General features: G+C 40.3%; 1 protein-coding gene across 3 annotated transcripts in view; it reads right to left on the bottom strand.

Moving 5' to 3' along the window:
* Nucleotides 1–12,894, bottom strand: part of LOC6731609 (neurogenic protein mastermind) — a 67,663-nt gene that overhangs the window by 15,579 nt on the left and 39,190 nt on the right. For all 3 annotated transcript variants that reach the window (XM_039295195.2, XM_016179838.3, XM_039295196.2), the window contains exon 3: nt 22–706. In XM_039295195.2, coding sequence (XP_039151129.1) covers nt 22–706 — 685 coding nt within the window. The remainder of the gene's footprint in view (nt 1–21; nt 707–12,894) is intronic.

The following is a 12,894-nucleotide window of genomic DNA, read 5'->3' as shown; positions in this document are numbered from 1 at the left end:
ACTTCCCCGACCGAAACTTACCAGATTGACCTTTGAATCCGTCTTGCGCCGTATCTTTCGGCCGGACGTCGCTGAGTTGGCAGAGTTGGCTGAGATCGGCGATGCCACCGCATTCATAATGGCAGCCGAGCGCTGCAGGGCAGCAGCAAGATTTGCCGTTTGTGCGGCAGCGGTGGCCGCCGCCTTGTTTTGTATGGAACGATGCGAGATGATCTGCTGCTGCAGTTGCTGGTGCTGGTAGGCCAATTGCTGCTGTTGCGCCTGCTGCTGATGCTGGTGCTGATGCTGATGCTGCTGTTGCGCTTGCTGCTGCTGTTGTTGCTGCTGCTGATGCTGATGTTGCTGGAGTGTAAGTGCCGCTGCTGTTGAGGCGCCTGCCACGCCCCCAGCACCAGCTCCGCCTCCGCTGGCTGCCGTCGCGCGCTGCAGTGGATGCGTACCGGGCGCCAGACCGTGATGCAAGCCGCTCAACAAGTTGCTGCCAATACCGCCGGCGGCCGACGATAGTGTAACGGCTGCTGTTGCAGCGGCCGGCGATGAGCGCGGCAGGTTGCAGACCGATATGTTGCCGCTGTTGTACTTGTTGTTGTGGTTGCCGCTGTTGTTGCTGCCGCTGGCGCTAATGCTGCTGCTGCTGCTGCTGGTCGAGGTCGATGGATTTGATGTACCTGAGGCCCAATGATCTGGTAAGTCACTTGGGCTAAGCCTGCAAAGAAGAGGTCAAAGTTGAAATTAGCAAGGAAATTGTGTAAAGGAACACAGTAGAATATTTCAGATACATGCTATAGATATAAGAATATATATAATATTATAGCTTTCTTTACAACCATAACAAATGTTTTATTAAAACATTTTTTTTTAAAGTACGAGCAAACCCTTTGTATATGACCTTGTCTTTGGTCATAGACTTGGTTTTTGTGGTTTGGCCTCGAATTCTTATCAGAATGTAAAATTTCCTATGCCCCTGTGTTTCTATTTCTATATATATTTGACTTGAATTACTTTGGGTAATGTGCTGCCTAAATTACTCTTTATTGCCCAATTAATTTGCATTTGAGCAGCGCTAGAAGCACCGACAAAAATTAGTAGATGCTTAATTTAAAGTAAAATCATATTTATATTAGACTGTATGTTAAATATGATATTTTACTATTATATTATTATAAAGAAATGCTATTATTAATATAAAATATATTTTATATTAAATATGATAATATATTAAATTTTACACCTGTTTTATTATTATTTCTATTAAAACGTAAGCTTTCACAACAATTTCACAACTAATTGTTGCGGTTTCACTTTACAATCTCAACTATTTCCACGGATAGCATTCCATTGGCTTTCCACGAAAAATGACTATTTTCCGGTGGAATGTGACGTCTTCAGTTTGCACAATGGTAGCCACTTCAAAGGATATTAAGATGTGTTACTTGTTTCCCGCACAAACTTAATCATTTGTTAGCCGGAATTTTAGCAAGTATTTCGGAGATTCGAGGTGGGCTTTGGGTTACCAACGCAACGTGAGCCAAATTAATGTTGTCAGCGGGCTTAGAACCCGGACCTGAACTGGTCATCATGGCCATTACTCTTTTGTTGCCCTGGTGTCGTGTCCCCTCCACATTCAACATTTTTATTTGGGCTCTTTCATGTCAGTTTTCATTTGGCTAAATGATTAATTGTTTGTTTTACTCTCTTAAAATGCGGAATAAATTACACATTTGCCAATCTGTGTGTCGCTTGACGAACCGTTGTGCCAGGAAACGAATATATAGAATTGTCGGAAATATGTTTAATCAAAAAACAAGCGAGCTCATCAATCCGATTGCAGCAAACTATGTATCTGTATCCCCCTTTTCATGAACCTCATTTGCCACTGAGACTCACCCAACCAGTTGAGCGTGAAACCTTAACTCCAAATTGAGGACCACCCGGTGGTGCAGTAACTGCTTCTTATTCCTCCACTTTTTTTAATTACATTATATGCATAATGAAGAGAACCCCAGAGATTGGGGAGCGGGCAAGAACTGAGAACTGCAACCAAATAATTACAGGCAACTGGACATGATGGGGAGATGTAATCAGCGCAGAGAACGAAAAAATAGGGAAAACACAGGCAGAATAAGGTAGCTACGGTAGCTGCGTAACTATATATACTACGAAAAAATATAGCTAAAACATATTACTTTAAAACATTTTCTTAAAAATGATCAAAATTTGGTTACTGTTTCTTATCATGGTAGAAACTAGCATACAAGTTTTGAAAAGATAGTAAAAGCGCAATAAAAAGTAGTATATAAACAACTTGAATTATTCTATTTTATTTAAGATAAGCAGACTAGCAGATTAGTATTATATTATTTTTTAGAGAATTACTTAATTCCTCGTTGATTTGCACAAGTTTAAACTACCTGTTTGAGGGTATACAAGAATGTGGGTGAGCTGCGATGTGCCAAAATGACTGACGTACCGCTTACCAGATACCCTGCCCCCTTTCTCTCGCCGCTTCGAGCGATATAATTGTGCGAATTCTTTGCGCTGCTGCTGCTTCTGTTCGCTGTTGGCTATTTTGACAGGGCGACACTTAAATGTGGCAGCCCGCTATGATCATAATCATCCACATCGGTCGCATTCCCATCCAATGCTCTATCGCTGCCGCTCGCCTGCCACACAGGGCGTATGATTGACGCGCTTAATTAAGGCAGCCAGAAAAGAGCGAAACAGAGTAGCGAGTAGCGTAAATTAATGAAATTACAATTAATGCAGCAAGTCAGTTGACTTATTCGCGCTGTTTGCGTTGCTTTTTTCAGTTCCTCTTTAATTTTTTTGTTTTTATTTTTTTTTGCGCTCTTGTTGGGCTTATCAATTTGCACTTTGCCGCTTGGGCTTTCAGTCTGCCTCTGTGTTTTGCTATTTTCGCCATTTTATCGTCATGAGCTGGGGGAGACACATCGTATTTATAGACAAACAGCCAAATATATGCAAAAAAAACCCACTGTGTGAGAGGGTGGCCAAAAGAGACAGAAAGACACAATACTTTCGCCCCAAAAGAAAACAAACAATGTGCCTTAAAATGACAATGAACGGCATTTGTTTGATCATCGGGAAAATTGAGTGGTTGGGATAATACAGATTTTAATGGGTCGTCTGACTGCAAAGTGAATTTGCGGCAATTTATCGGGGAGAAATTACTACATATATATGTATTTATTTCGTTTGTGAAAAGCAAAATATTTAAGAACTATTTTTATACATTTCCATAATGATTGAACTTAAGGATACATTGTATTGTATCACTTAATTGTTTTTTTTTTAAATAAAATAAGACAAACCGAATTGACTCAATAAATTACGTAATGGTGAAATAAATGCGTTTTATCACCGCTGTCAATAAAATTCCACTGAATTCATATAACAACCTGTCAGCAGCAATGATTCCCGAAAGTTCTGCTAACGATTGCTCCCTTCCTCTCCATTCAAACTCTTTGATGATGAATTTGCATACCAATGGAGGAGACATAAGCCCACTGGCAAGGTCGTTCCATTTCACATGAATCACAGCTCTCGAATGTGTTGGCCAACAAAATGCAGACTATATATACAGAGAAAACAAATTACTCATTACATTTAATGTCGATCATTATGTCAGCCAGAGTTTTGGAACTTGGCTTCAGCGTTTTCGAAGCTTTTGTTTACACCTATGCGAGAGCTTAGACAAATTGAGTCACGACTCACGTGATGATGATTCTTATGGAGAGTGTGCTGTGCAATTCAAAATCGCATCACTCATACGCACCGTATACATACGTATATGCCATGAAGCCGGGGAAGCGAAGAAAGTGCAAAACGTTGCCCGGGGGCAAAGCTCAAAAAATTGTTTTGAGTTTTGTGGGTTTTTGGAGGTATACGTGATTTTTGGCCTGTCGCCTCAAACTTGGAATTTGGAATTCAAAGAGGAATATGCTAAAGTAAAAAAAAGTACCACAAGCAAGTGAATTTTTAGCTGAAAAATGGGGATTGTTTTAAAAATTTACTAATTATTTAATATAAGTGATCTCAACCTGGGATATCTTCTATTTCTTTGTAATCACATTTACCTGACTCACATTTTGATTCACTTCCGCATACCGCACAGTATCCTTGACATCAATTGCAAATTGATATCACCCTCAAAAACAAATACAATTTGTAAATATTTTTTTTCGGCTTATTTGTGCATGCGGAATGGAGTTTCTATGGCATTTAAGTGGCAGCAAATGCTGATTCATTCTGACTAAACCAAATGTGCGGGTTGACTTTCGAGGTAAGGTTATCATATTTTGGGGAATTCCCGAAGGTTTTCAACATGACTGACACATATCTGTAGTTTTCCTGCATTTAAAGTTTCAAGTTCTGATCCAGTGTTTTATTGTATTTTAACTAAAATAATTGAGCACATGTAACTTTAGTTAAACTCGTCTTTCATTGTTTTTTTTTGTCGCCAGAGTTTTTCTTGACTGGTCTCAGCTGTGTGCGCTGCCTTGTTCGCCATAAGCAGAGACCTGTGCACTTGTTTAAGCCAAGTTAACTAAGTCTAGTCTGGTCTAGCTGACATCCCCACCCCGTCTCGTACACCTCGAAAGCCCCATTTGCTCAGCTGCCGCTGCTGCTGCTGTGTTTTTCAGACTTCTGTGTGGGTAAGCCTGCATTTTTAGCAAACTAATTGTGTGAATGGTGTGAATAAAACATATGTTCGCTCGGTTCGGGTCTCTCCGCTCGGAGAGACACAATGCTCTCAGTCTGAGTCTGTTTGTGGGTCGCTCTCGGCTACAGTCATTGCTACAAATAATAAAGTGGGTCATGGATGAAAGAAAAAGCGTTTTATAAAGTGGGTCATGAATTTTGTTTCACTCACGTTCAAGTGTATTTCGATTGCCGCTCGCCGTTGTTGTTGGTGTTGTTATTACTGCGGCTGCTTGCTGATTTTTTATATATTTTTCTCTATATACACTTTGTTGATATTTGATAAATTGTATGATTCAGGTTTCGGCTGGTAGTCTATTTCGCTTGGGAGCAGCTTAAATTTATTTCCACAATATTTTTGAACTTGAAAACAAAGTTGCGGAATATAAATTAAGTGCCCAATTAGGATATAAAAATGTTTGAAAAATGCGTATTCTTTTTTCAATATTATATGCAATTCAGTTTGTTAGTTTATCTCGTTCAATGCTTATTTTCGACTCAATGAATCAGTTTCAATCGAGCGATTCAATTAATTGGCATTGATTTATGTGACACATACTTAAATTATTTTTTATTTATTTTTTATTATGTCTTTCGCTTGTGCGTTTAGCCACTTTAATTGCCCCATCAAAGAGCGCCACGAGAAAGGGGGCGGCGAAAGACTCGTGCCATCTGCTACACTTTCACTGACTAATTGCCAATTCAGGCATTGACAGTTTTCACTTTCCATTGAACGGCGTCAAAATAACACTGCTAAACAACTTTGTGAAAGGCGAAGGCCCATTTGTGCAATAAAAATAGTTGTAAAATTGAACTGTTTATGAAACTATGCTGGCACACGAATTTTCAATGAAATTAATTCAGATTATAAACACCTACTTTAATTTAATTTATTTTATAGTTAAATACAATGAATACAATTCTACTTTGCATACCTAAGGGAAATTCCAAAATCAATGTGAATACATAGTTATAAGCAAGTTCAGCGTTTTAATAGAATACCAATCAAATGGTCGCTATAATAGCTAAAATTGCTACCATTTCAAAGCCCATTTCCCCAGGCCAGTAATCACCATTTAACTTGCCAGGCAATTTATTTGATCTGAGTGAACCAGAACGGGGCTCTATTATATCAGAACTGTAACTGAATGATTCAATAGACAGTAACTACGGCAAAAACATGGATGATAACATCTAATGAGCGACCGGCCGAACGGCTATGCAATCGGCGGCCTTCCTCCTCCATAGACGCCCCACCTCCTCATCCATACATACTTCCCCCATCCGAACCGACCTTATAGACCAGAAGTCTCTCTTTCCGGCACTTTTTGTAATGCCCCGCTCTGAGTCTCGCATTTCGAGTGTTTCACCTGCCGACTGAATGCACTCTTCGCAGTTGTTGCTGCTTTTTTTTTTGCCGTCTATGTCGGCGAAATAATGTCAGTGGGTCAGAGTCGATTTAGCATTTTGCTGTTGTTGTTGTTATTCTCCCCACGCTGCACTTGTTTACGTTTTGTGGGTAAGGTTAGCTCATAAGCAGCTGAAACAGCTGTTTAAGCCCCAACTGCCTTACAGTCCTACTTAACTAAAGCTACAGCAGTTGGCTATCGGTTGTATTTGGGTTGAAATCCCAAAGATTTCGATAGCATTCTGCATTCTATGGTGGCAATGGTCAAGTGCATTGCTGCACGTGCTGACATATGGGACATATGCATATAGATGATGCCATTCGGTGTAAACAGCGCATTTGTATGCAATCGTTTGGAGCGGTGGAGTAAACAATTTTCGGTAAAAAGTGTGTGCTGATAAATTTATGCAGAATATTATCTTTAAAGAATCTATCTATCTTTTCTAGCACTTTTATTACTATCCAAGTGTGCTGGAAACTTTCCTCTTGCATCATAAGGTGCATTCATTCCAAGTTGTTAAATTCCATGACATCATAAAGTCACATATCTGATTGACTTATGAGGTGTCAAATAATTTAATTAAAACCTTCGGCTGTCCTACAACTGCGAACGCACTTTAAAATCGAATGTGTGTGTGCAAGTGCGCTTAATCTTTGAGCAATCTCTCAAGTTGATTTCCTCTACCTTGTTCGCGCTGTCTTGGCTGCGTTTCAATGAAATCTCAGCCAGACTGCAAAAATTTAATTTATGAGTAAATAAAATGTATTAAGCTAACCTTCGCAATGCCGTTGCTGCTGTTGTTTTTTCGACTTTTGTTGCTGGCTTTGCGCACTTTGCATTTTGTTTACATGTCGCAGGCAAGAGTTTCAACTACGTAGACTTAGTTGCAGCGTAACCGTGATGTTTTTCGGATAATTTCTGAGCTTTTTGTCTGAGTATTTGAGTATTTCCTCAGTTGCGTGCTACTTCGTTTCGCGTGCATTACTCACCTGTAATCAGAGGGAGAAAGATGCGATTAGCACATGTGGAAAAGGGTTGATAAAGCTGCGAGATAAGCCAGATTAGGGGTTGCATTAATATGAAAGTGTATAAGGTTCAGGGTTGGGAATTAAACCATTTCGTTGCAAGGTGCATTATGTTATCGGATTCGATACATATTATTAATGTGTTGAGAAAGGCCAAGTTTGCCAATGCTGTAAAGTTAATTCTGCAGAGAAACAGATATTTCATGCAAAACACCTTTACAAAGTATCTGATAGATTGATTCTATCGTGTTACTCTATTCGCTGTGTTTGGCCCAATCATTAAAGCTACTTTGCCCGTCTGGCTGTCTGGCATTCCACTACATTTCCGCTCATAGATAGGCCTAGTCATAGTCCTAGTTCAGGACCTAAATCTGGACTTGGGAATGGGCGGATTTGTGCCCGTGTGTTTTTTTGTCCCTTGGCTGATGGGGTGCTTGTGATTTTTCTACCGGATTACAATTGTTTACACACACGACTGAACATTGTCACAGTTTCCACGACGGCGACGGCTGCAATTGTTCCACGAGGCAAGCCCCCGCGCCGCCCTTTTCCAGCCCATCTCCTCGGGCCCCACATGGGAGCCATGGCATATCCTTTTAAGCCCCCTCGTGTAATTGTGCGTCTTCATGTGACAAACTCTGGCAACTCTGACGTTGCCTTCGTTTGTTGTTTGCACAAAAGTATAAGTTTACAGCGGCAAAAACTGATTTGCATGCAGGTCGTTGTGTGTGTGTGTGTGTGTGTGCTGCCACTTTGTCTAACATTTCACTCTATATGCCAGCCACGCCCCCTATACTCGTATATCCTCCGCCCACCGCAATTGCCCGGCGTTTTGTATGCTTTTCACTTTACGTTGCCAGTCAGCAAGCATTTTATTCCATTTTTCTCTTCCTTTCCACGTTTTTTTCAGATATACATATATACATATGTATTTTTTTCGCCTATCCTGCGCTCAGTATTTTTCCAGAGTTTTTCCAATTTTCCGCTCATGCGACTTCCTGCTGTGTCTGTTTGCCTTGCTGACCGATAATGGTAGGCGAGAATGGCGGAGGATGAGATGGTACGGTATGGCATGGTATGGTATGTGGGTACTCCCATTATCAGTTGAGCTCCGGTTTTATCCGCAAAAACACACTGGCACGAACAAAATCTCGTATTGGTTTCACAGTTTCTGACAGTTGTTTGACTTGATGGCTGTGGCAGGTGCAATAAGTCCAGTTATTGAAGAGCCTTCATATTGTGGCAGGTCTTCTATTTGCTTGGACGGAGTTCTGATGGCACTGGAATGTGGATTGGGGCGTTTGAAATTGAATTCACTCGGACAGCTCGAGTTGGGGTTTGTAAACAATTACATGAAAGTCAGAACGAGTCAAGGGCTACAAATAAGGATGTTAACAATTGAAACTTTATACGTCAAAAGGAGTAAAGTGTGAATTGATACAAGTTATTGGTGAAGTAAATAAAATATAGAACAATTAGCTTTCTGAAATTGAAATTGTGATGATTTGGTCATAGATTTATAATTGAATAATAAAAAGTAAGCAGTTTCAAAATATTAATAACTTGAAAAAGATTCCAAGCCAAGTAAGTTCAAAATGTCAAATTATTTCGGTCATTTTAAAACGCTCAGCATAATTAATTCCGGTTCTTTCAGCTCGTCAGACGTGGGCAATAAAAATCACTTCATTTTTTTGCTGCAACTTTCTGGCCGGGCCATCATTACCATATTCTCTTTCTGGCCGCGAATCCTTAACCCTTTTCCAACGCTCGCCGCTCAGTCGGCTGTCACAGTTTGACAGCAACTGGCATTGACGCCGTCGCTCAGATTGCATTCGCAGGTTTGCCGCTCCGTTGTTTGCATTTGTGTTGGTATTTGTGTTGCGTTGTTGTGCTCATGCAAATTTAATTAAATGGATTTCTTCTCCGGCTTCAAAACCCACCACCCCTCCCCCCAACGTTTCCCCTTCCCCAGCACAGCTCACTCTTTAATTCATTCCATTTCTGTTTTGTTTGTAAGCCGAGCAGTGAGCAGCCCAGCAAGTAATTAAGTTGGACAGAGCTCGAATCCTAGGGCCGTGCCACACCACGCCCCTCGATTCCCCAACGACCTTTTCACACACTATCCATCCAACTGGATCTGTGGAAAAGTCTTAAATCTTTTCGATACTTATTTTCGGTGTGTTGGTTGTTGTTGAAATTTAATTATGATCGGATTGGTGAAAACTGCCCACGCTCATCTACAGCCCACCAGATTGAGCAAGATTTACAGAGAAAAAGGGAAAACCGTAAAGGTAAATGTTATTATTATGAGAGCAGCATGATTCACAAAGTACATAGAAGCTTGGCAATATATAATAATATATATTTCTATTATAGGAAAAACATCACAATTCCAAGCACATATACTTTTATTTCAAGCTATTCTCTAATTTAGCATATAAAATGAAAAAAGAGTTATGACTTAATTACGCATAGTTCTCATTATCTCTATTTATAAATGAAAGCTTAAATTTTGTGAGATACACTGAGAGAAACTCGCACAGAAGCACACCCTGTATGTTTGGCATGCCTGTCCGTCAATGGTAATTCGATATTGCGCCGGTTTTAAAAATTCTCTTTTTTCCTGCCCTGCGATGTGTGTGTGTGTGTGGTTGTGTGTGTGTGTAGCTGCCAAATTAATTACAGAGCGCTGCACCAACGCACAGAGAGCACTGAGAGAAAAAAAGGGTAGGGGCAGAAGCGACGGAGGGAAGTGGGTGGGCGGTTGTAGTACAAACAAACAGAGCCGGCTGAGATTTTTTATTCTACCTTTTTTGGTATTTTTTTTTTATATTTTGTATGCAGAGAGCGTCCCCCTTTTAACCCTTTAGTCCCCGCCCGTTAACCCTTTACCGCCCGACTGCGAGGCAGCTTTAAACTGGCTGTTGGCTGCGGCTTTTTGTTTCCAAACTGGATTTACCTGAGGTAAGTTGAGGTGAGGCGAGTTGTCTGCCTCGTTTGCTGTACTCTTTAGCTGTAGGTTTGTAGGTCTATTACGGTGCTCTCTCTCCAGGTTTTTTATTACGCTTTTTGCTGTTTTTTTTTTTTTTAGCAGCTACCTCCGCTTTTTAGCCCGACGTCCTTTGTTTGCAGTGAGCCCTTTTGTCTACCGGTTCCAAAGGCCATCGTCGCTGTCGATCAGCGATTACAAAGCCGGCGGAAAAGGGAGGGCACCGAGGAGGTATCTCAATCTTGAAGATAGTTCCTGGTCACCTCACTCCTCAGCTATCGATAACTGTGCCATGGGGATTTCAAGCTTAACTGCCCACAAATCACGAGTCGTTATAGAAATTCGGCAATTATGATTAATGAATTATAAAATATCTTCGCGAATTATTTATGCTAAATTGCTTCGTTAACCAACCAGTTTTAAGGTTTAGATACAGATTATTCTTTAGCTTCCGCTTAAACAATGCATATATAAATCAATAGCTAATTTAAGTATCTTAAAGATATGTATCACAGATATTTTATACGTAAAATTTAATTGGAAAGTAGTAGACATTCATAAAAATCTTCATTTGTAGTTGTATCTAGTTTTTATTATATTATATTTGTATTCGGAATACAATATGCTCAGAGCAGGTCTCGTAACAATTTCAATATGATTAACCACTCAGAAAGCCAATTTATCGTAATTTGCTTCGACAATTGTCGTTGCCAGTTCTTTTTTTTTTTTTTTGCTACCCATAAAAGTCGAGTTCTGTTCCGCTTCTCCAGCAAACAAACCGGTGCGTAATTTGTTGTAATGCTTTTGGTTATTTTTCTAATGGGGGAGCACACCCACGGTACCCCTCCCTTATCATCGTCCTATCCAATTACAGCGACGCCATCATAATTTCGAACTCAAGCTTCGAGCGAATCGAAAGCTTAGCTTCAGATACAGATACAGATACAGATACCCATTCCGAATCAGAATCAGCAATTTTTACCTGGCTTCTCTGGCTTTCTGTTCTTTTCTGTGCTCGGTGTGTTCTGGTTTCGTATCGTTTTATTCTTTTGCAGAGCGCAACACGAAATTAAATGCGCAGTAAATTACGCAATTTTATGCTTCGTTAGGTTCGCTTTTTTTTCCGATTCACCACGGCAATGGGCGGAGGAGAATTGCTGGAAAATGCGAAGAAAGTAGTCAGAAGGAAGGAAGAACGGGCGACAGCAACAAGTTTTGACAGATCCCGAGCGGTGTTACTTTCCTTCTTCTTTTTTTCGCAAATTTATTATTCGCACTTGAGGGTTGAAAAGTTCTTTGTAGCTACATACATGCATACATATGTACCAAATATATATAGTAAGCAGTATATAATGCCATAGCCCTACCCCAATGCAATGCAACATGATGCATTCAGCCTGCGGCAGCTGCAGTGGCAAAGACTTGCATAACAAATTCTCAATTGTGCAACAGACCCTCTCTTTCATTTCTTCTTTAATGAAAAGTTGTCCGGCTGGTGCTTTGTGCTTGGCCTGCGGTGATATTGCGGAAATATGTCACCGCTAAGTACACTGGCCAAAATTAGAGTAGATACTATGCATATGATAAGATTCTAACAGCACATTTAATCTTGCATTCCACTAACTAATACAATCCATCAAAAATGTGAAGTTAAAATCTACAGTGAAGAAAGTACCTTGGAAATTACTTCAGTTGGAGAATTTGCGTTTCGAATATTTTTGAATAATATGTATTCTAAAAATGTATTAAATATATAAGCTTGTTTTTTAACTATTTACTGATATTTTTGCCGTGAGCAGTTTTGGTTTTTCCCTGTACAGCTGCTGCTGTTTTGAAGTTGAAGTTTGCATCTTCATCGCTGCATTTGCGTTAGCCGAGGTTATGTTCGCACACAGGACCTCACTTACACTCACACTCACAGTCGGGCACACACACACACACACACTTTCAGCCACATAAAAGGTTGTCACGCATAGTGTAATTCCATGTGACGTAAATGCAAAAATATGTTAAAACTTCACCAAGATGAATGTAAAGGGAAGAACGAGGGGAGGGGGCATGGTGGTTATGCATTGGAATGAGATGCCGGGCAGATTGATGGGCAGTATATGTTTGCAAGGACTCTCGAAGTTGTATTCAGCCAGAAGCTCGAGCTCAAAAGGGGTTGCAGGCGTAACTTCATCATGGAAATGTCAAGGAACTGTCAAGCGCCTCACAACTCGAATGAACTTCGAATTTGAATTATTTCATATCGGTTGGGCTGAAAGTTAAATATGGGAGTTGAAAAAAGGGTTCACCATCTAAGTAGTGAAATAAATTGCACATGACCCTATGAAATTACGTTACCTAATGTTTCCCCTACTTTACGATGAATTCTGAAAGTAAAGCAAAAACACAAAGAGCCTGAAATGTAAAAGTGTAAAAGTCTCTTGCCATAAAAATATATGAAAAACCCCACAGATTAACATTGTGTGATTCCTACATCAGATCTCAAAGGAAAAATCTCAAGCGCCACCCAAAATCCCACCCACCTCTTTCTAACCATTATGCAAATTGGCCACGAAACGACTTCAACTACATGTTAAATGTTATCGCTGCCATCGGGCCAACATTTAGCCAAATAATAAACTGTAGTGGCGACTGTTTGAGGGGCGGAAATAAGCGTGAGAGGCATTAAAAGCGATGGGAACTGTGACCCAAACAGCAATGCAACTGTAAATCCCATTTAGCCATAAGCTATAAGGTCGGT

The sequence above is a fragment of the Drosophila simulans genome, chromosome 2L, assembly GCF_016746395.2.
Source record: "Drosophila simulans strain w501 chromosome 2L, Prin_Dsim_3.1, whole genome shotgun sequence".
NCBI lineage: Eukaryota > Metazoa > Arthropoda > Insecta > Diptera > Drosophilidae > Drosophila > Drosophila simulans.
This window is presented reverse-complemented; position numbering and strand designations above follow the sequence as displayed.